Raw genomic sequence first — 27396 nt, 5'->3', positions numbered from 1 at the left:
GAAGACATCTTTCCAGAAGATATTTTTCATCATAAGACTTTCTCTTACTAATTTAGATAGTATACATTTACAATTCAGTGAAAGGATAAATGGGAAGAATTTTGGATGTCTCCTGTTTTGAGACTAAATTCGGTTCATGTATTTCTTTTTACTGTAAAAGCACTTTCTATCTGCCTGTTTCCTGTGGAGTACCTTTATTCTGTAACCTCCATGCTTTTGCGTAAACACTTCACTATGATCATGCTCTATACTGGGATCTGTGGCGCCCACAGAACTTACAAACAATCACAATAATTGAAGGAAATGAGAAAAGGTGAGCTATGTGGAAGCATATCGATTTTATAGAGCATCTGAAAGCCTTTTAAGTTTCTAAATAATTTTGTTAAGTATCTAAATGTGGGCACGTGTGTGTGTGTGTGTGTGTGTGTGTATATGTGTATATGGATCCCCTGCTCGCCCCACATACATAAGTACATATGTGATTTTTCCATAAGCAAAAGTATTTTTAGTACCTATATTGCCTCTGCTAAATTAGCATACTTACAAATAAAACGTATTTGAGATGTTAGCTAGGATACTTACAGAATTTGTATGGTCTCAGTCAGGTCAGAGCATCTGAGAACAAAGAAAGATTCTTGGTGAATGTTTTCCTCAAGCACTTTCCCCCCCGCCCCCCAGACACTTTGGATATCCTACTAAAAATTTTTTGCAAAAAAAACCCCCCAAAAACAAAACACACACAAAGAAGTCCTTATAAATATTTAATTCTGATAATCAGTGCTGATATTTCTACAATCATGGGAACAATGTGTAGCTCCTAGTACAATAGCACCTCATTGCTTATTGCAGCTAAATTTGATACATATATGTGTTTGTGTGTATATGTTTTTTCACATGTGTTCACCAGTTTCAAAAATAGTGCTGACCTTTTGAGAGCCACTGGAAATCTGAACTAGCTTTAATATCTAAAGTTAGAGCACATCTAAAGTTTTAAAAGTCTGATTAAAGTTTTATATGTAGATTGGTTTATTTTTCATTTGTCCCAGATTGTTCTGTTTTCTGTCATTGTTTTCAGCGTTGTCCCCCACCCTCTTGTTGAAGTTAGGTTCCTTTAGGTTTAGGTGCTCAGTGTTACTCGGGCCTGTCATTCATCATTTTTGTCACTGGACTGATTCCAGGCCCCTACTACTCAACGTGCTAGTGCTGACTAGATTGTTCCAGGACCAGAGTGGTACCTGACCTACTACTACTGTGTCCTGTCTTCTCTGTGAAGATAATCCTTGACCAGTACCCTGAAATGAGATACAATGTATGTTTCATTTTTTTGAGGCTCTTCAGTGCCAAGTATTGACTCATTGAAAAATGGTGGCTTTTAGACAAGGTCAAATATAGAATGAATTTTAGGGAGAATAACCAATTTTATTCTTTGTCACTGAAACCTTTTTATTCTTTAACAGAAAATTAGGGTAGAGTTGTATAAGTACCGTACTTTTTTCTTCTTTACCCAAGCAGTATCCATTTGGTACTTAGGTGGTAGAAAATACAGGCTTCCTTTTAACGTTGGTGGGTCAAGAAATGAAAACTTGATTCCCATTTGGGTTTTTGTTTTCCCATAGGCTGTCAACAAATGTATTAACCACAGCCTGGTATTTATTGATCTACAGACATCTTTTCAAAAGAAAGTAGATTATACTTGAACACACTGCTGTGCTGAATATGAACTGGAAGCACAAAGGTGACTTGTATTCAGTAAATTTTTAAGTCCCTGAATATTTTCCCTAAATTTAAAATTGTGGTAAAGACATATAATGTCAAATTTACAGTCTTAGCCATTTTCGAGCCTGTAGTCTGGTAATGCTAGGTATATTCACATGCCAATCCTGTGCAGCCAATCTCCGGAACATTTTCATCCTGTAGAACTGAAACTCTATACCCATTAAACAGTAATTCCTCATTTTCCCTCCTCCCAGCCTTTGGCAGCCTCCATTCTCCTTTTTCTATGAATTCATCTGCTCTAGAGATACCTCATATTAAGTGGAATCCCACAGGACAGTTGACCCTTGAACGACACTGGGTTTAGGGACACTGACCCCTGTTTTTGACTCCTAATAGCCTGTGGTTGACAGCAAGTGTTACTGATAACAGTCAACACATTTTGTATGTTATATGCATTGCATACTGTATTACAATAGGGTAAGTTAGGGGAAAGAAAATGTTAAAGACCAGTACTGATGAGTACATATTTAAAACAAAAGCAAAAAACTGTATAATTGGACCCCACACAGTGCAAGCCCACTTTCAAGGGTCAACTGTATTTGTCTTTTTGTGACTGGCTTATTTCACTTAGCATGATATCCACAAGATTCATGCATGTAGCATGTGTCTGTTTCTGTTAAAGGCTGAGTGATGTTTCATTGTATGTACCATATGTTGCTTATCTATTCGTCTGTTGATGGACACTTGGGTTGCTTTCACCTCTCCCTTGGATGTTGTGATACTGCTTCCTATAGAAGTTGTACTGTTTAATATTTTCACAGTGCACAAGAATTCCAGTTTCCCCACATCTTTGTCAGCACTACTTTGTTTTTCTGGCATTAGTCATCCTAAGGGATGTGAGGTGGTATTGGTTTATTTGCATTTACCTAATTATTTATGTTGAGCATCTCTTTATATTCTGGTTAGACATTGGTATATTGGCTTTTGAGAGGTGCCTATTCAAGAAGACCTTTGCTAATTTAAGAATTTTGTTTTCCTATTGTAGGAGTTTCTTAAATATTCTGAGTATTAATTCCTTATGAGATTTGGTGATTTGCAAATATTTTCTCATATTCCAGGGTTGCCTTTTCAATTCTACTGATTGTGCCCTGTGGTGCACAGAAGTTTTAGTTTTTGATGTAGTCCAGTTTATCAATATTTTCTTTTGTTGCCTGAGCTTTTGGGGTCATATCCAAGCGATCATTACCAAATCCAATGTCTCTGAAGCTTTTCCTCTATATTTTCTTTTAGGAGTTTTAGGTCTTACATTTAAGTTTTTAATTCATTTTGAGTAAATTTTTGTGTATTTTTAGGGTAAGTTTCCATCTTTCTTTTGCATGCAGACATATATTCCCAGCCCCATTTGTTGACTGTCCTTTTCCCCACTCAGATCCTGACAAGCCCCTGGTCTTTGAAGCCTCCTAAAATGATTTGCAATAGTTACTGTTGGCTGATAGGGGGCTTCACAGTCAAACTTGCTTAAATGTTTTTTCTCCATCTTGCATCTTGATTTAATTGTGTAAAAGAAGGTGTTGGCTACGGATGTGAAAATTGGAACCCCACCCCTGCGTTACTTTGTGTCCTTGGGCAGGCAGTCCCATTACCACTCTGTCCTGCTGCTTCCTATTCCAGATTGCCAGTAGTGAAGCAATTGTACCCTTACTAAAGAGTCAATAAGAGGGTTAAATGGGGTGAAATAGTACAATGTATTTTAAAAATTAGGAAGTGTTTGCTCAGTAAGACGCAAAGCATACTTTTTTCATCAGATTATTTTCCTTTAGTTTTTCATCTTAAAATTTGAAATCGCAGTTTTAAAAATCTGATATTTAAAGCTGACTTTTATTACATAGTTTAAAATCCATTAGTGGTATATTAAATGTATATTTTTTCTTTGGTTTTGTTTTTTTTTTGGAGCAGTGTGAAAAGTAAATACTGTAACTTGGCCAAAGTTGTCATAATGACAATTGATAGGTAGGGGGTAAAGTACAGGGATAATGTTTTTAAAAAATATTCAAGTGAAAGCTGGATGTAAATAGTTCAGTAGGTAAATCAGAAAGTCATTGTTTTGCAGGAATAAAAGTTAGAAAAGGAACCCTGAAGAGACAAAAGCACATGCTTTAATGTTCTTTCAAATAGGGAGCTCCCCCTAGTGCATTAAAGTCGAGATTTATACGAGTTTGATTTGCAGGAAAGCTGTGAGGGGCACATCTGTTGGGTAAATCAAGGGATATTTTAATAAGGTTTGACTGAGCTCGATGTAGCATAAAAAGGCTATTATTTATTTGCCTTTGAGCATTAATTTAAAAGGTGGTAATTTTAAAAATTTGAAGATTTTATTTTTCTTGAAAACACTAGCTCTAATTTTTCTTCATAATTTTACACTCTTAAGTTTGTTTTCTAAAGGTTCAAAAACCACCCTGTAATGATCTTTCAAAAGAAATAGAAAAAGAATAAAGGACATTATTGCATTCCTAATTAGAAATTATTAAAAAGAAATAACTACAAAAGGCAAAAATAATAGGTTCCATTTCATCAGAGAATTTTATTTTTCCTTCATGAAAGAGGATGTCAATAACTATGTATTAAACTACGTACAACTGAAAATTGAAAAGCCAGTAACAAATCTAATATTTGAATGAAAGCATTCACTTATTAAGATATTTTGAATTAAAGTCATTCATGGTCAGAATTAGCTAAAAGGACAGTTTATCCATGTTCATGTCATGGATTTCTTCAGTGATAATGCACAATATTTTTTAGCTTGAGGTTTTCCTAAATATTTAAAGTTATTTTTAACCACCATAATCTTATAATCCTTCATCCAAAATTGTTTTGGTGGACTTTTTATTTATTTATTTTAGTTGATTACATAAACCAGCCATGAATTTTTTGCAACTAAAAAAATTTATTTATATGAACTTAATTTTTGTTAAGCCTTATTATCAACCTATTTAGCTTAAGAATGGTCACTAGACCATAAACAAAATACTAAATTTTTTTGGTTTGTTGTAGGTTATATTTATTCTCTGATCTCTCTTGCACCAACCTTTTATTGAGATACAACTTAATACCCAGTCCTAAGTATGAAACATGGTGAATTTTTATACACACTTTTTTTGTGTTGATAATTTATTTAATCCACTATAAAGAAAATATTCTCATTTCCACATATGATCATTACATATACACTCCTGAAAAAAATTGAATTTTTGCATTTACTGACAGAACTTTTCATTGGACTTTTATAGGTGTTTTCTTGTGACTGCTATTTCATAGGGCTTTAGAATTCAATGTGATGTTAGAAGTTCACTCCATCTTTTTCATTTTATAGATGAGAGTAAGGCCTAGGAAGCTAAATGCTTAACTTCTTTATATTTCTGAACTATTTTAAAGAACACAATTGGTTGTGGAATAGTTACGCAGATTTTATTAGTAATTTATATAATAGTTAAGAGTAAATTTTAATTAAAGGTGTAGCAGTGGATCTGAGCCCTTTTTTGAGGGGTATGTTTATAATTCTCCAGTGAAGTGGGCGTCCTTGAGCTTCCTCTGAAAACCAGGCACTTCCTCTTGCCAGTGCGTTGCATCTGGTCTTGTCATGCCGTGTGGTGTTAGGTTCAGCTGGGTTTGCTCCCCACTCCCTTGTTGGGAAAAACAGGAGAACATACATGTGGAGGGTAATTGACAGGCTTTTTCTTTTCTTTTTTTACTGTTAGTAGGCCTAGATGCTAATATATATATATATATTTAATTGCACTTTTTGATTTTTGATTTTATAGTTTACTACATTTTTGATACAGTTAACATAGGGCTGTTAACCTAGTCAATTAATTAAAATTAATTGACTTTTTCACTGTAGTGTGCCAGCCAATATTAGTACTATAGTTATAACTTTTTACTTTGGGCAGTCTTGTAATTAGTTAACTTATATTTCTTTTCACATAAGATAATTTTGAAATACTCTAGTCACTGTGTTTTTAAGATTCAAAAGGATCTGTTTGGCTCTGCATATCCCCACTCCACCCATGAGTTCCCGACAGTCTCAGCCTTGGCTTCTCTGTAAGAAAACGGGGTGAAGGGTCTGTTGTGCAGGATTGTGGCAAAGGTTAAGTGATGTACAACATAATTTGTTATTTTAACACATACTACCATGTTTTTGAATTTTTATTTGAATTTAAACAGTGGAATCGTGGTTACATAGACTACCTTGTCCAGCTTGTTTTTGAAGGAGAGTGTGGTACCGAAACAGCCGCCCCATCAGAGCTGGCTGTGCTGGACACCGCCTCTGACTAACCAATGTACCAGTGAGTCCCAGGACCTTACCGGTGGCGATGCTACCAATCTTGGAGATTTTTTATAAGAATTTAAAATAATATACGTATTTTTACAAAAATTTTATTTAGGCTGTTGGGAATCCCAAATCTAAGCTCGACTGTGTAGAAATAATATTTGTTAATTATCTAGCAAAGTGCCTGCTTGGTACGTGGTGGGAATTTAGATGATGATGATGATGATGATAATCATCTCTAACACTTAACAGGGTTAAAGCTTTCTAATTTGAGATTTTTGAGGGGGAAAAAAAAGTCATAAACCATCACAAGAAGCTCAGAATTGGCTGTTTAGTAGTGCCAGCTAAAGTGAAGTTTCCTGCCACAGGGAACACAATGCTTTTGGTTTGAATTGAATCTCTAGATTGCTCCAAAAATGCTTTCCTGTTGGTGTTACAGAAGTCTTTTCCCCAAAATCGGTTTCTTGTTCAAAAACAGTTTAATAATATTGAGCACTTAAAGAAAACTTTTGATTTTCGAAGCAAGGAAAGTATTAAGCTTTGATGAAATTTAAATCGGAGTCCATTTCTAGGGCTTTGTCGCACCATGTTGTAAGATTCATGTCGCCAATGGCCGGGATGGGGTGAAGGAGGAGTTGTTTGTGCAGAACGAAGGTCCAGTGAGAAAACGTGTGATCCCTTTTATTGTTTGTAATGTGCTTTTATTGTGGGGAAGACATAGTAGGACAAGCCTTTAAAAGATTTTTTTAGGTGACAGTATTTCTTTTTTAAGGTATATATGATTTTAAATTTGCTTGTTGGAATATTGAGAGATACTTGCTTGTAAACTGTATTTTAACATAATTAGGAGGATTAGTTGTACCAAGGGACAAATTTATATCAGCCTAGTAATGTCTAACCATTAGTCTCTATAGACACTGCTTTTTTAATCTGTGTCTTACAAGGGTATGATGTTTCAACATTTTTTAATCCATAGTTTTGCCCAGGTGCACTAGGGAACTCGATGAAGGCCTTTGGAAGAATCATATCATCTAAATAGTTTATTGTAGAAATAAAAACAGGTCTTCGTACTTGAGAAAAAGTAATTGTAGCATTAGCTGTTAAGTCATTAGTTTATTACTAGTGAATTTCGGGATCGATGGCTAGCATGTTGAATGAATACTTTCCCTTTGTCTTAAATTTGACAAACCTAACTAGGTATTAGGAAACACCAGCAAGGGCTTCCAGGTATTCTGTAGTTTAAACACTGGAAGCATCCAAACAATTATTCTGAAAGTTTTAAAACAGTAGATTATTATTATTTTAAAAGGTTTTATTTGTTTAAGTTTAGACAGAGGGGAAGGGAAGGAGAAAGAGGGAGAGAAGAAACATCAGTGTGTGGTTGCCTCTTGCACGCCCTCTACAGGCAACCCGGCCTGCAACCCAGTCACGTGCCCTGACTGGGAATCTAACTGGTGACCCTTTGGTTCATGGTCCAGTGCTCAGTCCACTGAGCCGTACCAGCCAGGGCAAGTTATTATTATTTTTGACAATAAGTTATTTTTAATCACCGGAGTTGAAGGTGATTGAGTATGCAGTGTTCTATGAAGGGCTGGCTCTAAAAAGCCACAGTGGGTGACGTTCAAAGGCTGGATCTGAAAGAAAATGACAGGGTGTAGTGCTTTTGGATGATCGGGAGTAAGCGAAACGATGTGTTGGCCCCGATAATGCCTTAGCTATGATGGTTCCTGATCATTGATGTACTTTGGCAGGTAATAACTAATGTAAAATGAATTTCTTTTGTTGTGCAATTTTAGTTGTCAATCCCATTTCTCAAAACAGTAAGTTAGAAAGAAAAGCCAGGAAATTACCTCTAGAAAATTGGGCCACAATCAGGTAGCAGAAAGAGTAAAGGTCTTTATATCTAAATTTTATTGTAACCCATAATGGATAAGGTGTTAATGCCAAACAAGACTTCTCTATTGAATGTACATCCAATGAAAAAATAGTTTTTCATGTTCTTAGAGCTTCCATTTTTGTGAGTGATAGCCGCAGTCTAGAATGTAACAGTCTGCAGTCATCCATATATGACATCTACTTTTTCATGAGGTTCATTTCTAAGGTAAAACCTTGGTGGATTTATATGTATACTTAGGAAGGCTTACATAAATTTTAAAAAATTATAGTTCGGAATATGTGGATAGTATTTTGTTTCCTCAAAATGTAATGTACTTTGAAAATTTTAAATCTGTGTACACTTGGGAAGGTATTTAGCATAGGCATCAATAAGTGTTTGAATTGGTATCTAGCAAGAACAGATTTCTAGAAACTCATTACTCGTGTGTGTATACATCTATACACATATACACACATACTGAGCATACACACACGTAATGGATTCAGAGAAATTTACATATTTCTTTAAAAGCCTTATTGAAATTAGATTATCACTCATTCTCCTAGAAAATGAAAAACCATATTCTTTACAAAATAGGGACCCTTAACATTAATCTCACATTATGATTTATTTAATTACATTATTTTCAGGTTGGCCTTCAGCTATAGCATATGGGAAACAATAGATTCAGTTTTCCCAAGTGCTTATCTTTATTTTTTTTCCCTTTATTAAATTGCATGCTTTATTGCTAACTTCTCTGATAGGCAACGCTTATTAGGCAGTTTCCTCTCATTTTCAGTTGCTCTCCTGAGAATACTTATGTAGAATGTTACGGTGGAGTTCCATCCTTTTTGTAGGACAGCTGTTGTGTGCGTGAATGATTTTTTTTGAGAACGTATTCATATTTGTAGTGTGGGTGTCTTTAGAAGGAAGTAACCATAATGGTTAAAGATGTGACCTAACCAGACTTTTGCAAAGGTAATAACATCTGTGGGTTTAGTGGTCATCAACAACCCAAGTAGGTGATTGATCTCGATAGAGCAGGCAGATCTGGGTGGTTTATTGTAGTCGGATCAGCGTTCAGCATTGTGCTGTATGACTCCACCTGTCTTTGAAAATATGTCTTCATCTTGGCTTTTATTGTTTTGCTTTTTTTGCGATGTTTCTAAGATGTTAATTAGTACATGCATTGTGGAAATAATATTTTCCCAAATTAATATTACCCAATAGAATTCCTACAATAAATATATTAAGTTATTTATTCAGGATGTTAGTATTTTTTTAAGTAAAATTATATTTCTGATAATTCTCATTACTGTTTTTATGCCAATATAAACACTATATGGTTGCTAATACTTTTAAACACTGCCATAACCAGCTATTTATTTGTTAGAGTAATCTTACTCAAACTTTACATTCCAGTTCAAATGTAGAACTCAAATTCTGTGAAATTATTACATATTTAATATTTTAAATATGTTGAATTTACATGATTATTCTTTGCACTGTACTTAGTCTTATGAGTTACTGAGTGTCCTTAACATTAATTTTTTTCACACAATTTTCAAGTTCTTATAGTTAGTATTTCTTGCAGTGTTACTATTTGGTTTATTATTTAAATTAAATTCTAGGATTTTGCTCCTTCATTACTGTATTAAAATGAACATAGGAGATTCTCTCCTGATTTTGCTTGCCTTAATCTTCTCTCTATTTTTAATGCTGTTATTTATTATTATTATTTTTAATCTTCCCCTGTGGATATGTTTAGAGAGGAAGGGAAAGAGAGAAAGAAAGAGAGAAACATCGATGGGTTGTCTCCCTTATGCACTCTGTTGGGGGATTGAACTCACAACCTAGGTATGTGCCCTGACCTGGAATCAAACCTGCAACCTTTCGGTTTGTGGGACAGTGCACCAACCAGCTGAGCCACATGGCCAGGGCAGTGCTGTTTTTTAACATAAGAAATTACATAGTTAGGTAAAGGAACCGTATTCGCACACGGTTATGTAGTGAAACTGCTTGAAACTAAAACTACGTTTATTTTAATATGGAATTTTAACATTTTAAAAATAGTTATAGACCTTAATATATTCTAAGATACTAGGTTTTTATATATTACCAGGTTTTTTAATTTTTATTTTTGGATACTAATCACCTTTTTATTTTGAACACTACTTGTTTTGAATATGTAGTAACTGCCCTGGTTAAACGTTTTGGGCCTTGTAGAAAGTTATGCAGACGCTTCTGTCCCCTCTTCAGAGGCAGCCATGATTAGTCAGTTTGTAACATTTCCTTCGGAGGTCTTTTGTGTGTGTTTAAAGCACTAATTTTTTTACAATGAGTATTTTAGAGTTTCTATGTCGAAAGACTCATTTACAGCATATCACTTGAGATCTTAACTGAATTCTAAAATAAACAAAACTTGTAATTCTGGCCTTGGAATTAAATGTACACCTGCTACGTCTTTATGAACTTAAATATTATTATATTTTATTTAGAATGTGTAATTTGTTGTATATTTATCCCTGTAATATAATGAATCTCCCCATTCTTTCGAAAAGTAGCTAACCAGTATTGACAGGGAATTATTAAGTAGAAAATATAATTAATTAAATATGATTAGGACTATGATTTCATGGGCCTTACTACTGTAGTTTTAGGCTAAAATAAAGACAATGGAGCTGATTTAAAGAAAAATATTACGTATGTAAATAATAGTTCAGGGAATAATGGTATTGGAAAAGATTCTGGCTGCAGTGTGCAAATGTTGAAAGTTAGCAATACCAAACTAAAGAATGTTGTTTTAGTTCTCTTGCAAAGTCTGTGTTAAAAGCTTATTTTCTCATTAATGTGTAGTCGTAATAATAATGTTCATTATTATGGTTACTAATGACCACAGTCAATGGATGTGAATTGTATCCTCAGATTCTCTTCTTTTAGAAATAAGCTTAAAGTAGAAGAATATTTTGTTTAATATTAAAGTGTCTATATTTTATATTTTCCTTAAAGAATCTGAATTTTGAAAAATTATATGAAATTACATAGAAAGTTTCTAAAAAGAGTATGAGGTGGTTTGTTATTGTTACCTCTTTATTATCTATGGTAATGGAGGAAAATAAGGGTAGATACTGCAGGCAACGTTTCATATTTTTACTGTGTAAGTAGATTCCACAAAGATGTAAATAAAGACAACCTGAAGCTCTGATCTAGCAGCCTACCCATGACAAAGGTGTTGACTGAAGTCCTGCCGGGGACCTGCGGCGCACGCGCGCGCACTTCTCAAGACAGTCCTTTCTGTCTTCTGTGTATGTTGCTTCTGTTACTCACTTGAGGTGAAGTTTCAGGTTGAAAAAGCGTGGGCTATTTCGGAAGTTTCTGATGTTCTTGCTGGGTGATACTCTTCATCCAGATGTGTTTTGTTGATTGCCATTGACCGTAGCTTTCCTGGCACATAGTGAAATAGCCAGGTAGTGAGAACTGCCCCTGCGGAGCCAGAGTGCCCGCCTTCGGTGCACACGGCCCCAGCAGAAGCCTGAGTCTCGGGAGAAGTGGAGCTGACGCAGGCCCCGGCCACCCTCATGAGATCGTTCCAAGGACTGGGAAGAAAACTTGAGCCTTTGGTCCCACAGCAGAGCAGCAGTGACAGGTTTTCTGAATGCGCACAGTTGCCTTCTTTTTGCTTCAGGAGATAAGAGCTGAGGCCTGTTTTGGGGGATAGTAAAATGCCCCTCCCCCTAGTCTGTTGACAATTTGGGGGTAAAATTAAAAATTCTGATTCTGTGAGCCCTGTCTGGGTGGCTTAGTTGGTCAGAGCATCACCTGTACACCAAGAGGTTTGGGTTTGATCCCTGATCAGGGCACCTGTCTAGGTTTGGTCCCTGGTTGGAGTGTGCACGGGAGGCAACCAGTTGATGTTGCTTTTCTTACGTTGCTGCTTCTCTCACTCTCCTTTCCTCTCTTTAAAAATCAGTGAGCATATCCTCAGGTGAGGATCAAAAAAATTTGATTCTGCAAATCAGGCTAGTTAGTATTTGGAGAGAAATTAGCCTTATTTTTTTACATTTTCAAAACTTTGGCAAAATGTTTTAACATTTCAAGAGGTTTTTTTTTTGTGTACAAAAATGAAATAGGTTCTAGTGGATAAGTTCTACTTATTTTAATTATATTCTTTAAGTTTTCTTACTGGTATAAGCCTTCATTGAATTGTTTAACACTGATATTTTAAAATTATCGACAGAACTGAACATTTTTACTTTATAAAAACTTTTACCTGAGCCTTTTGACCGGTATTAAAGTCAAATTTTATAGATGAGAGGGTTTCTATTAGCTGATAGCTCTGGAGATGGGATATTATACTTTGCACTATGTTTTTGGTGACATATCCAGCTTTCTTTGCCAAGAACCACTGCTTTCAGACTAAAACATCTTGAGTTTAATTTGGCTGATGGCCACAGTAACCTTGCAGTCCCTCTACTGGCTGCCTTTGTTGTAGCAGAGGCCATTTAATTCTTTTTTTTTGAGGTCTCATAACTAAGCAAAAGGTTGTTTATAATTACTTTATGAACAAGGTGAATTTTGAGGGAAATTCTAATACAGGTGTGTGGACTGTTTCCTAATTGAGTAACTTCATAAACATAGTTATTAAGAATAAAAGTTTTAAGAAGTTACAATTACAGGTAAATATTTGAGAATACCTCACATAAATAGGTGGAATGGAATGGTTGTATTTTTTCTTTTCCTTTTTTCTACCTTTGATCTTTATCTGAATTTCCCAAAATTTAAAGCCATTAAAGAACGTGGTATTATTTTATTTTGTGTGTATGTGTTTGAATGACAGGCATGACCGTGAAAGGACAGGGAGACTGGGCAGGTAGAGGAGGGAGGTGAGCGCCCTCCTAGCCTAGCGAGTTCACGAATCATGTGGGAAGTGTGGGCAGCACTCATTCACATTGAGGCAAAGGGAACGTTTCTGTATTTTGTGAAGCTTATTGAAGTTTGAGCAATTGTAAATGGTTCTGCGAACTAGGGCAGGTTTCTGTTAGGCTGTATAAGTAGTGCATAATGAATATTTAAGTGCCCAGCTCTTTAATATTTTGTGCTTAGGACTAAGGAAGAAATATGACAAAATTCTTGCCTTTCACTGTATCGAAACACAAAACAATGACAAATAATACAAGATGATGGATTTTTTAAAATTTGTAGTAGAAACTCAACAGAATTACCATCGTAACCATTTTAAAGTGTAGAGTTTAGTAGCATTGAATTACTTTGTTGTGCAAGGTGTTATATATTTAAGTTAAAAATAATTTGTTAAGGAGAGAGGGTAAATGTTATAGGGAAGTAGCATTCAAAATGTACTACATGAAACCACCTCAAACCCAATTTTACTTGAAGAAATATTCTATTTATATTTTATTCTATTTGTGTGTTAAAATATAAATGTATTATGTTTATTTAACTTAGGTTTGGAAACTACTGCTATTAGGATTTGGAGGAGGAGAAAGGTGTTAGTTATTTAAGGCTGGAATAATGCAGGAAGGTTTTATGGAAAAACAGGAAGCCTTGGGCTGGACCTTAAAGACTGATAAAGAATCGGGTGGGTTGTGGGCAGGGAAAAGGAAAAGCATTCCACTTGAGGGAACCAGTCAGAGCTCAGAGATGGGTATGAACGTTGCCTGTTTGTAGATCCATGAGAAGACCTGTACTGTTAGAATTTATTATTTATGTTGGGGGGTAAATGGTTTCGGAGGCATTGTAGTGTAACATTTCCAAAAATGTATTCTATTTCCCATGAATGGGAGAGGGAAGTCATATTTTTTTCCTGCAAGGCTTCTGTAACGTTTGAATGCTACCGTGCATTCAAAATCTTCTAGAGGTTATATCCAACATATGTTTTAAAATTTGACCAGAGGAAGTTTTCTTCATCTGGACACCAGTTTGAAAATGTATACGCCACTTAGAAGTTGTGTAACTTGGTCAAGAAATGGTACCAGGCCCTCCACCCCAGTACTTTAGGATGATTAGGTTACAATCACAATTACTGTATGCAAAAAGTGTTTGTAAATTCAGCAGATGTTGAGTATGTATTGTGATATGCTAGTGATGAATTGTAGAAGTGTGTAAGGGAAAAGTTATGAACCATAGAATACTGCATGCGTGTAAAACCCCCCTGTGCCCTTGCTGGTCTTAAGTATGGTCTGCACATTGGCCCCTCCTTGCCTGGAGTCTTGTTAGAAACGCAGAACAGTAGACTCTGTGTCAGACCCACCGAATTAGAACCTGCATTTCATCAGGTGCGTCACGTGCACATTAAAATTTGTCATACGCTCCTTCACATCATCTCCAGTAAAACTTCCTTCTGTGCTTGAAGGTGGTTAGTTGCTGAGAATTCGATGCCTTTGATTTCAAACACCAGGTTTACCCTCTTGAAACTTCTGCCCTTTGGTTACAGTTTTGCACAGAATGTGCTTAATATCTCAACTGAGAGCCATTTATGTGCAAAAGATAAGCTTATGTGTATACATGAGCTTCTCAGAAGATAGGTCACCTAGAGTTGCTTGAGAATGACATGACCGGGGATTAGAGTGGAAGTTAGGTGTGGAGCATTTGAGAGCTGTATGCCTTGCGTTCAGTTGTCACTGCTGCTGTTGTTTTTGTACCCTCTGCCGAGCAATTTAAGTAACATTCTTTCTTAATTTTAATTTTTCATGTTGGACTACTACTAATTTTGCTAAGCCCAGAGTAGCCTTAGTGTTTGCGTGGAACCAGCTCTCAGACCCCTTCCATCCACCCACCTGCTCACTAGGTGGGACAGTCGATTATGTTAGATTGAATTACATGGTAATGTTCACCTGCTAGTTTGCCTCCCTTTTAAAGAAATTTCTCCAAAAATATTATCTTCCTATTCTTTTACTTTGTAATATTTAAATATGTGAAATTATTAGAATTATTACATTATTAAGTCCCATTTAAGAAATTAAGTACTTTTAGTTACAAAACTATAAATGCTCACTGTGAATTAAAGCAGTGTAGGAAGAAATGAAATTCTATCTAATTGCATTCCTTTAGGGTTATCTTCTGTCTAGTTTATGTTTACTCCTAATTTTTTTTAATGTACTAAAGCTATACATCATACGTAAAATTCAACAAGAAGGGGATTTATGCACTGTTCTGAGAATTGATTTTTTACTCAGAAAATTTAAGCTGATGTCTAGACCTTAATATAATTATTGTGTTTTTTGCCATTAGGGAAGAAACCCCTTTTTCTTGGAACCAGCAATAATTATCACAATCACCGATGGGAGCAAGCTGACCACCACCAGTGGGGTGCAGGACGAGGTAAGTCGTGTTGATGTCGGCACATTCTGTGCACATTCTGTGGACGTGAAGTGGAGAAGTGCTTGTTTGTGTGTGCACTGCAGGATGTTGACACCTTCAGGAGATGCTCTTTGGTTGTTGGATGCAGGCTAGAGGCACCTGCCTCCTGGTGCGCATGCGCCTTCTCTGTTGTCTGGAGCAGCAGTCTCTGAGTTTTCTTGAATAGCAGCCCCTTCTGTGAAAAAACTTTGAGCCTCCCCCAGTCCAGTTGTATGTGTAATTCTGAGTTTAGGTGAGGGTGATGGTATCAGCTCATACAGTACAGCTAGTAAAGTTAATTCTTATTTTCAGGTTAAAAAAATGAGGGCAGGATTCTGATAATTTCTTCCCGTATTTGAGTGGATTGCTGCGTGCACTCCGCTGTGGACACTAGTGAACTAGAGTCTAGCAGAGCCGTGAGGAGGTCGAGACCAGGAACAGGAAAGGTCTTTGGACATGTTTATTCTAAGTCAAATACTCTATAATAATTGTTAATCTTACCTATTTTCTGTTAGCAAATATTATGCAGAAATTGACTTCGTGTGGTGTGATAGGGTGAGTACAATAGAATTATTTTAATTTTAGGCTATTTTTATTGTATTTGAACTGCTCTTGAACATTATATTTATTTTTTATTTTTTTAAAGATGTTATTTATTTTTAGAAGGAAGGGAAGGAGAAAGAGAGGGAGAGAAATATCAACGTGTGGTTGCTTCTCACATGGCCCCCACTGGGGACCTGGTCCACAACCCAGGCATGTGCCCTGACTGGGAATCGAACTGGAGACCCCTTAGTTTGCAGCCCATGCTCAATCTACTAAGCTACACCAGCCAGGACTATACTTATTTTTTAAAGTATGTTGTAGAAGGGAGATGGTTTAGACTACTCTCTTTGCTGTTTGCATTTGTTTTAGAATCTTAACTTTAATTCTCATTATATTTAGAAAGGGTTTGCTTAAGTAGGAAAAGTGTAGTTTTTAAGTTCAGTAATTTTTAGCAATACTTTTTATGTGTGACATTGTGGAATACAAATTGGACTTGGAATAAGAAAATGTGGATTTTAGCCGACCTCCAGCTACTTTCTGCCTGTGAACTTTATGCCATCTCTAAATCTGCCTCTTGTCCATGAAATAAACATGGTGGTCGATGTCTTACTGCATAGGGTTGTTGGAAGACTGAATGAAATGCAGTACGTGAAAGTGCTTGATGGGCTGTGCAGAGAAGAACATGTTTACCATGAAGCACTGGAGCCAATAAAGAATTGTGATTGCCTGATCTTGACTGCGGGGAAGAAAGCCAGAATTGTTTTGTGTGAGCAGTTGAACTTGATGGGAATTTAGGCTGTAATTCATGGAGTTAGACCTGAAAACTCGAGGAAGATTAAAATGCCATCAGTTTCTGAATATTGACTTTGTACTCTGCTACTTTGCCAGATCACTTAATTAGGTCAAGTAGTTTTTTTGGTGGAGACTGTAGGATTTTCTATGTACACTATCATGTTGTCTGCAAGTAATGACAGTTCTACTTCTTCCTTTCCAGTTTGGATGCCTTCTAAGTTCTTTTTCTTGTCTGATTGCTGTGGCTAGGACCTTCAGTACTGTGTTGAATAGCAGTGGTGAAAGCGGGCACCCTTGTCTTGTTCCTGATCTTAGTGGGAAAGGTTTTAGTTCTTGCTCATTGAGTATGATGTTGGCAATAGGTTTCTCATATGTGGCCATTACTATGTTGAGATATGCTCCCTCTGTTCCCACTTTGCTGAGTGTTTGTATCATAAGTGGGTGCTTATTTGTTTTAAGGCAAAGTTTTATATAGGTTATGTAGTAGGAACATAGGCCTGTGAGTTTATAGTTTTCGAGTTTAGGAGAGTCTTTGATCCTATGCATGTTTGGTCTCCATGTCCCAGTGAGACTCCTCTTCTGGGGCAGAGAGACAGTGCAACCTGATGTGCCTGTTGTTGCAGCTCAGTTTTTTCTAAAATGTTGTGAAGCATTGGTTTGTTCTGCCCAAATTAAATTATGGTATTCATTTTAAGGAGACTTTCCATTCATAAAAAGCATAAAGATGCTGCTTGTTTTTCTCCTCTGTGTCTGGGTTGGTGTGCATGGGCGTGCACACACGTGTGTACTGCATGTAATCTGTCTTGTGATTTCTTCTCAGGAATAGCAAACAGAGTTTTGCCTTCATGTCTTTTTTTTTTTCAGATCTCTTAACCTTTGCCTTTGGCAGAACTTGATTCTTTTTCAGATTTATTGAATGAGTGAAAATGTCAGTAATTTTCATATTAGGTATGTGTGTATATAATTTTCTATGCCTGTGACTGTCATTGATGTGACCTGCTACTATTTACGCAGCTGTGCCTTCCACCCATATGATACACTTTGCTCCAGAGTTACATGATCTCGCACGGTGTACTGTATCTGTTCTCTTAGTGCTGTTTTTCAGGAGTAAGTGTTCTGCCGCCTTAAAATCATCCTTATGGTGTGAGAGGAAACTCTGAACTCATCCAGTCATACTGTTTATTTTAGAATGAGGAAGTCGAGATCCAGGGAGGCAAAGTGATTGGCTAAAGTTACAACATTTGTTATTGCCAAAATGTGTATTAGAATTTATCTAAAGTCCGAAGACGTTCCAGCCCCTTCAGACCAGTGCTTTTTTCCTGATGTGTCTTCTGCCTCTCTGATTCTCTTTTTGCCTGCTCTTAAAATTTACCTTCTGTTTACCCGATTCCCTTTTCATTTACTTCAGCTTTCTTTGTGCTTGTGACAAAGTGATGTGTTCCTATTCACTCAGGGTACTTGAATGCCTGTGATAACCAGGGCAATGAGGATAACCAAAATAAATAGGGTGGATTTCCAGTATTCAAGTTCACAGTCTCATGGGGGAGATTGCTTATTAAATGGCTTTATGAGTGCTAAAATACAGGTAACATACTGAGTGTATCAGAGCACTGATGGGGGAGAGAGGGTTAATATCACCTATCTTGTGTTTGTGTCAAATTCTATGTAATGTGAATTTTTATAGTCATTTAATTTTGATTAAATTCAAGGATGTTGTGGATGATCTGGTAGAGGATGTGGCTTATAGTTTATATGTGTGAATTTTATAAAAAAGCCTGGTATGAAGTTGTATTAAGCCTAGAAAATAGTTAATGGAAAAGCTTGGTGCCATGTTGTCTCTTGACCTGGTTAAGATTATACTGGCCAGAATAACCCAATTTCTTATAACTTGTTTGTTGAAATAACAGGGATGCCGTTTCCTCTGTGACAGCTCCTCTCATAGCGGTGAGCGAGGGTTAGAAGAGTGGCAGCTTCGGGTTGTGGACAGTCATCCTGAGATGTGTGTGATCGCGTCACTGGAATCCATGTCCTTATGATCTTTTTGACCTTGTTTAATTAAGTCCAGGCCACTGTCTGAGGTGTCAGGGGTATGTTTCTAGTGTAGTGTTTTTGAAAACTTGTTAGGACTTTTGACGACTGTTTGTGTTGGAAAAACGTGTGTGTTTTAAAAATATCTTTTCTTTTTAAATGCAGCTATTCGATAAAATTGGTTGTTTGCAGTATTTTTGTGCACGAGGAATTAGATGGGACTTTAAATTCTGATACACGAGAAAACTAGACTGTTTACTTCCTTGGTGATCTTCGATGTTGAAAAACATGCTCTGGTCAAATAATCATGGTAGCATTTACCGGTGTGTCAAATGTTTTGGTAGAATTCACTAAATTATAATTAGAGTTGCTGAACAACACTGTTTCTGGTCTTCGGTTCTTGCAGTAATCCTCTCTGGTACTGTTTTGCAATGGAAAACTATTCTGTACTTAAGATTCCAGAAACACGTGGCTGACGATATTGCTCAATAAAGGGGCTGAAGAAACCCTGCCAGTGCCTTCCTGGTGATGAATGACATTCCAGGAAGGGTAGCAGTTATTTTCCTCTTCCTTGGAAGTGCTGGTAGTAGTATTATCTTTCAAATGTGAGATTTCTATATGCTGAGAATCTTTCTGCAGCTCTGTCAATGTTACGACCACACTGGAAGTTAACATTTTAAAGAAAATACTTGCAGTAAAAAAAAAAACTATTGGTTTTTGACATTGAAAGTTCTGCCTTTAATGAGCCTTTCCCAGCTTTTTAAGACAAACTAGGACAACTTACTTTTATAACTTCTTGGCAGATGTTCAGAAAGGGCATGTGGTGTAGGAAAAAAGTGTCTGAGTGATCTCAGCTACATGTTCAAGTAGCTACAAATTAGGGTCTCTCACCCTCTCAGCTGTCCAAGTTGATGCCAAGGCTGCAGCAGACTTGCAATGTTGATTGGCATTAGTGATTTTCCAGGATCGTGCTGGGCAGTGTAGTTTTACCTTGTACAAGGACAGTCTGTGATTAGGGTCTATAGTTATGGTTTGTATTTCACTCTTCGTGGTCTGTACTGATTAAAAGGACTGTCTGTTTCTAGTGTCTGAAACAGTTCAGATACCACATCTCTCTTCCCCCCAAATGTTTTTATTTCACTAAAATTACTAAAAATATGTGCCAAAAGCTGTCAATACTGTTTAAATTGGGTCAGTAAAGTCTTTGAAACACATATTTAAATAGTTTTCTCCCCAGTATCCCTACAGTTTCGGGGTACTTTCTCTTTCTTTTTTCTTTTTTCAAAAGACCCCTATGGAATCTTGAGGGGCATCACTGCAGCGTGATAGAATGTACCCAGCAGACCTGCGTGCGAACGTGTCTGTGCATTTTCACGTCTCCTCCTGTGTGGCGGTGCCTTTTCAGTGATGGACCGGGGGCTCAGTGGCAACAGCAAGACTAGCCCTTGTGTTACTGACTTGTGATTGAGCTGTTCTACACATATGGACAGCATTACTCTACTTGTTAGTCTCTATCAATACAACTTTTCAAGAACATTGAATAAGAATTTGTTGCACACAATTTATTTGTATTTTTTTACCCATATTTTTTGCCTGTTCTGTCAACCCCTGATTTATTGCTTCTGCTGTATTGTAGAAAAATACATATCCACAATTATGAGTATATTAAAATATATATAATAAAAATGTACAATGAAAAGGAGTTGATGAAATATTTCAGCTTAATACCTATAGTGGATTTTCAGCAATTGACGATTATAATACTCTTGTTTTTCTCAAGGTCATATGTAAGGGAATATTCTTAAGGATTATCTCATGACAGACACTACAATAGGATAATTAAAAAGAAATGCTGGCTGATTACTCTTTACTGAAACTCTGTGGCTGCAATAGTTAATCTGTTATCTAGAATCTGTGGTAAGATCTGTCAAAATTGTTTTTATTCAGAGCGTGAATCATCTTTACCCTGCCTTTATCAACCTGTCAGAACCAATAAGCAATGAGACAATGTACCTGTAAGGAAAGTTTCTAGACACGTTTCTATTACTCTTTTGATCCTAACTCCCCCATATTAGACTACTGTGGTATTTAGGACAGTAGTTTTCAAATGGCTGCATCAAAATCACCTAAGATGTTTTATAAAATACACAGGCCTCCGCTCTGATTCTGGAAACTTATGTTCAGTTGATCTGGACAGGGACCTGTATTTTTTGAAGCTTCCCAGTTGATTCTGATGCACAGATTTGGAAACCATAGTTTTAGGGCACAGCGTAACTACAAATATATATATATATATATATTACAAAAATACATGTGAAAATGAATAACTTTAACAAAACAATTAAAACTGTTTTGACTTATAGGGCCATCAAAATACGTCAAGATGAAAATTAATTCTTGAACTTTAGAATTGTTAAATTTGAGAATGGACTTCTAAGGGATATGGAATCAGCCTTCTGTAAATTCAAGATTTCATGTCTGCCTTTTTACTGTGTTTGGGCTGTTGAGAATCTATTATCGGGTAGCCTTGGAATATTAACCTCAGTGCCGGTTGCAGGCTGCAGTTACTGCCTAGGGTCTGCGGCGTGGAGGGTGACTCTTAGCCCCGGAGCGTGGCTGAGGTGGAGGGAGAGAGGGTGAGGAAAGGGGGGCCACCCGTCCCTCTCATCTGCTGTGTGCTTGTCTGTCCTCGGCTTGGGGATTTCCATCCAAAGGGGTACGCAGTATTGTGTCATCCTCCTTGTGCTTTAATCCCTGGTTTGGATGTCTGTAACTACATCATTTTATATACATACACACGTACACACGCATACACACATACTTGACCTAGGTAGGGGCAGCTTATAAAGAATTGGTGATAGTTGCACTTAATTTTTGCTTTCTGTAGAGTTGCTGCTTAAATACCCTTTCATAGCAAGTTGTTCTGGTTTTTGGATTCTTAAAAGGATGTTTAGATTTATTCAGCAGCAATTTTTCCTGTGATGTATGGTAACTGGTTGTGTGTAAGAATTGGGGCACGCCCTTTGTGTGTAGTGTTGCTGTGTTCTAGGTACTGGGAACACAAAGGTGGGACCGAGCCAGACCCCTAGCAGACTCTCGCATGCGGTCTGACGTGCGAGTAAACAAGCACTTGTACCACTGCTGTGCAGTGAAGGAGACCTCATGGCAGGAGTGAACAGGGTTCTGGGAGCGTGAAGAGAGGAGCTTAGCTTTGAGGGGTGAGTCAAGAACTGAGCCATGACATTTCAGGAAGAGGGACAGTGCAAAGTGTGAAGGCGTGAAGACAGTGTGTTGGGCAACCGAACTACGTGAGTGATGTGTAGACATTGGAGGTGGAAGGAGGGAGTGCCTGAAATGTAGGTAGAGGCCGCTCGATACCCCCTGAGGAGAGCACGTGAACCTGTAACATTTATAGGGAGGTGCTGGATATGTTAAGCAGGTGGGTAACATGATCAGATTTGCATCTTAGTGCGCTTTTACTGCCAGCAAGGGGCAAGAAGGCAGACCGAAGAATGGTAAACTGGGAAGACTTAGCAAACTGCATGCAAGAGTTCCAGAAAACACATGGGGCGTGCTAAAACTGAGCTGGTGCTGGACAGGAGGGCAGAGGTTTGAGACAGTGGGTGGGCATGCTGGTCAGGTCTTTAGAGGTGGTGGTAGGAGAATAAAGCCTCTGTTTGACAGGGGTTTTGAACCCAGGGTCCAGGCTGGGGCTTTAGGGGATTCTGTGAATTTCCTAAAATCCTACCCAGACACTGTCTAGCTGTGTGAATGCACACATTCTCAGGGACGGTGGCTTCTGGGGTTAATCATATTCTCAGACGGGGGAAAAACAGCAACAAAAAATGACTGTCTAGTAAGTAGTCTTTGAGGTTTCCAACATGGGAGCCCATGTGGACGTGGGCGGTATTAACCGAGTGGGGGCACTGGGTAAGTGGTGGAAAGGAATGTAAAGTGAATGTTTGATCAGTGTCTCTCTTTAGGGTGCAAGTGTTTTAAAGGAGTCGTGAGCCAACGTTTAAAACAATAACCTCACACATTTTTTTTCTTGCCTTAAAATATTTTGTATTTACAAATGGAAATAATTAGAATCTTATCTCTGATTTCCTATAGTTAGAATTTTTATTTTGAAGCAGATTAAATAAACCTTAAGTTGTCTTACTGTCTATTTATCAGGTCTTTTAAGTTTTTAAATGGAAGGCCATCGTGATGGGAACATTTAGAATTGCTTATTTCAAACGAGCATGAACGTTGAAATTCAGAACACTAGGCTGAGAGCATTGTGTCGGGGGTGGGTACCTTGTGCTAGTCAGTTAAGGAGGGTATGAGACTTACTCCTTTTTTGCTTTTAATTTTAATTTAAGTATGTAATTTAAGAAGGGTAGGGGAGGAGAGGAGTTCACTGAGAGAGATCAGGAGCCTGATCCTTCCTGTCCACTCTGCCCTCACCAGGCACGTGACCTTTACCTGTCCCTGTCCCCTAAGCTCCAAAGGCCCCGTGTTTTGCCTCTGTAACTTGTTTCCTGAACCCATTTCTTTGATGGCTCACTTCTACCACTGTGACTGACTTTCTTTAAAAAAAAAAAAAAATGATAGTAGATTGGCTTTAACTGTATTGGCAGTTTTCTGCCAGTTAAACTCACGTATGAGTCAGCCTGCTGGGTGCGCTTCGGGCCTCTCCAGGCAGGTTACGGTCTGAGCCCAGGGAGTCGAGTACCTGGGCCCCTGATGAGGCCACTCGCCGAGACCCTGAGCTGCCAGTGGTCTCTCAGTGCCTTCGTTATGCTTCCTTAGCTGTGTTCCCTAGTTGTTTTTGTGTAATCTCCACTTTTGGTTCTTTTCCTGTGTAATACAATAGATTTAACATTTTAAAAATTTGTATATTAGGAATAAACTATGCAGTGACTGGAAGATATATTGAAACTATGATTTTTACACCAAGGCAAGGCTACATTTTGATCTAGACAAGGCTGTTTTGGTTTATTTTTTCCCCACGCTCTGTTTTTTCAGGTTGAATTACTGATTTCCCCCCCTTTGTTTTGTTTGTTGTGGTTTTGATGTTTTTTTTCCTTTCAGCTAAAGGAGCAGCCCAGTGGTTTTGGAGAAGTGCCAAAGTGCACTGACTGTCTCACGTGATTGGTGCCTCAGGGAGGGTCGTGATTCCTGGATCCAGGACCGACCTGATCCTGGATGTCACTTCAAGCAGGCAGATCGTGGGGAAAAGCCTTGTCTGATGGCTAGCCTTCCTCAAAACTCTGATGCTAGTCATCTCGGAAGGCCTCAGAGAAAGCCTTGAAGGTGAGCAGAGTAGAGTGTAGTTCTCTCTGGGGGCTGTGACTACGTGTTGGAGAATCCGATTCAACATGGAATGACGTCCCTGACCTGACAAACCCAGGTTCAATTGGTAGATAACCCTCAGTTTATAAACTTGTTGATGATGATCCGACCCTATCTTTGGAGTTATTAGAAACTGCCCTCCTAGCCTTAAGAACTATAGAGGGAGGAATTTGGCATTTCCTGGGCCCTTCAGAATCTGAGGTTAAAAACAGCCATCTTTGTGGCAGTTTGGATTTATGTGGCTCATATTTTATTGCATTCTGTTTGAGGATTATTGGAACTGCCTGCATCATTTAAATAACATTTTTTGCCCTATGAAAGATTTCTTTAGAGATGTTTTGAGCAATTTGGTTTGGAAAAAGTTTAATCCCAGGCTTTTCTCTCTCTGTGCTTTAAGCACTCATAGAACCCAATTGTTTATATTATAAGCTTTGCTGCTAAAATTTCAAAATCTAAAACCTGTCCTAAGGCCCATTAGATTTTTTTTGAGTCACCAATATTAGAAAAAACAATAATAGGGGCCTGCACCATCCTCAATGTAAGTACATTTTTGCATTTAGGAATTATATATATCACTGCTATATTAATACTAGAAAACATGGAAAAAAAGTTTTAAAAGATGAAGTGAAAAATCTTATACAAAGGAGGTTCTGATATTTTCTTCCTCTAGACCATGCATTCATTATGGTGTGTGTGGGGTTGCCAAACATTTTTCAAAGGGCCAGAGAGTAAATATTTCAGGCTTTCAGCCCATATGGTCTCTGTTGGAACTACTGAATTCCATTGTAAGGCAAAAGCAGCTATAGGTAACATTTTAAACCAATGAGTGCGCCTGTCTTCAGTAACATTTTATTTGCCAGAACCAGCTGTGGGCTGGATTTGGCTGGCGGGCCATAGTCCTTTGCGGACCGCCGGAGAACACCGTTTTGTCTACTCCACTGGCCTAGACCTTGAGATTGTTGCACTGCTGGTGTGAGGCCCTTTGCACCAGCTGTCCTAGAATGCTATCTTCCTTACTGTGCTGACGGAGCAGATGAATACCAGGAGTCAGAATGCGCTCAGTTTAGGGGAGCAAACCCTGATGAGGACACCAGTGATTCAGACACAAAGTTAGGGGCTGAGGTCTTGAGTTGGAAAGCTAGGGAAGCAGTTATGGAATGGCGTGAAGAGTAAAAGGACCCAGCACAAGCTGCCGAGAGGGTCAGGCTGGCACTGGGAAGTGACGTTTCCTCTTGGGCTTGGAAAGATTAATTCAAGTTTGTGATGTAGATGGGTACAAGGGCGTGAAGGTGCTGAAAGAGACTGTGGGGGGACCCTGTCTACCTCAGTTCCGATAGCTGGCAGAGCGTTCAAGAAAGCAGCAAGAAGTGAGTGGGCAGATTGAGGTGGCTGCTCACTCGTGTATGCTCTTCCAAAGAACTTGGACTTTCCCTTACAGGCTGATGGTGACATGGAAGAGATTGCAGCAGAGACTAAAATGGTCAGGTTTAGATTTTAGAAAGGCAGTGGCAGCAGTGGGGAATGCACAGCGAGGAGATGTTTTTGGCGACTCATTTTGTTTACCTCCTGATAAAGGAGGGCACACTTGTTTGTGAGTTGTTTTATACCAGACATAAATAAATAAACTTGGAATACTATTTAGTGATAAAAGGGAATGAACTACTGATATGTTATAACATGGATGACCCTCTAAAACATTATGCTAGATGCAAAGCCCACGTATCACATGAGACATTTGTATGATGCCACTTTTACGAAATGTCCGTAAAGTAAATGAGTGGTTGCCAGGGAGTGGGCGGGGCACTGACTGCAGGGAGGGAGAGGGGATCCTGGTGGGGTGTTGGAAGCATTCTACAACGGGGTGGTGGCGACGGTTGTATAGCTTTAAATTTACTAAAAATAACTGGACACTTTTTAAATGGGCAACTTTTATGGAAGGTAATTATACCTCAATTAAGTTGTTAAAAAATTAGAAAGACCTCACCTTTAAAATTTGTTGGAGTAAAACTCCGTTAAAGAAATTATTTCCATATTACTGATTTCCAAGCAGTTGCCCTTTCCTCTGAACAAATAACCTTCAACTACTAGAAGCCCCCAAAAGTGTTTTTTTAAACCTTAAAGTGTTTTTAAAGCATTGTCACTGTAAAGCATACCTATAGGAACTGCCAACTAAGAGAGTCCAATTGTTACTAAAGTTTATAGAATTCACTTTGACTTTAATAATTTCTTAATTTTTCTTTCCATATTAAATATCATATGAGGAGAATCTTAAATGCCTATATTGGATAATAATATGAAAAAGCTAGAAATATGCTAAAGGAAATTTACTTTATTATTTTCCAAGGAAATAATTGCTAAAGAAGCTGAAGCGTGGTGATTTTAAATTTATAAATTGTTCCTTCATAATTGTAACTGTCATCGAAAATGAAAAAGAGAATATAAAACCATTGGAAAATGGTTCATTTCATTCAATAAATATTTATTGAGGGCATTCTATGTGCTAGGCCCTGTTTCTTAGAAACAGATAGTGATAGGCTTTTACTCTGTTACTTTCTTTTATTCCTGGTGCCAAAATAATTTACGAGGCTGAGCATAATCATTAAGAAAATATGTATAAAACTTAATTGTGTTACTTTCTATTGTTTATAAGGTACTTTCACAACTCAATTTCCAGTTCTGTGCAAGTAAGGAAAATGAGTCTTAGTGTGGCTGAATCCTAAGTAAGAAGTAGAGCTGGACCATTGTTTTCTATTTCAGGTCTGTTGCTCTTTACACTCTAGTGTGGGGTTAAAAAAGTGTGGGACCGCATAGGGATAGGCCTGTACTCGTAGACCAGTGGGTGAGGTGGAGAGTCTGGAAAGAAATCCATACATTTGTGGTCAGTTGATTTTCAACAAGGGAGCCAAGACTGTTTAATGGGGAAGGAATAATGAACATCCATATGCAAGGGAAGGAGGCTGGCCTCCTACCTGGCACCGTGCACCAAAATGAAATAAAAGTGGGTGAGCAAACTAAATGTGAGAGTTAAAACTCTTGAAAGGAAAAAACAAGTGTAAACCTTCATCATCTTGGATTTGGCATCAGTTTTTTAGACATGATACTCAAAGCGCAGTCTAAGAAAAATTAGATAATTTGACTTCATGTAAATGAAAAGACATATGTGTTTCAAAGGATAGTATCAAGAAAATACAGGATCAATAGGATGAAATATTTGCAAATCATATATCTGATAAGGACCTAGAATATAGAATATACAAAGAACTATTACAATACAAACATAAAAAAGAAAACCCAATTTAAAAAATGGATAAAGGATTTGAAAAGATATTATCTCCAAAGAAGACAAGCAAATGACCAGTAAGTACATGAAAAGAAGTTCACCATCATTAGTAATTAAGGCAATGCAAATCAGCGAGATCAC

At 37.6% G+C, this 27396-nt stretch overlaps 1 protein-coding gene across 2 annotated transcripts in view; it reads left to right on the top strand.

Moving 5' to 3' along the window:
• Nucleotides 1-27396, top strand: part of INTS6 (integrator complex subunit 6) — a 74060-nt gene that overhangs the window by 4493 nt on the left and 42171 nt on the right. For both annotated transcript variants that reach the window (XM_037132498.2, XM_037132497.2), the window contains one exon: nt 15168-15257. In XM_037132498.2, coding sequence (XP_036988393.1) covers nt 15168-15257 — 90 coding nt within the window. The remainder of the gene's footprint in view (nt 1-15167; nt 15258-27396) is intronic.

The sequence above is a fragment of the Artibeus jamaicensis genome, unplaced genomic scaffold (genome assembly GCF_021234435.1).
Source record: "Artibeus jamaicensis isolate MK-2021 breed Jamaican fruit bat unplaced genomic scaffold, CSHL_Jam_final contig_415, whole genome shotgun sequence".
NCBI lineage: Eukaryota > Metazoa > Chordata > Mammalia > Chiroptera > Phyllostomidae > Artibeus > Artibeus jamaicensis.
This window is presented reverse-complemented; position numbering and strand designations above follow the sequence as displayed.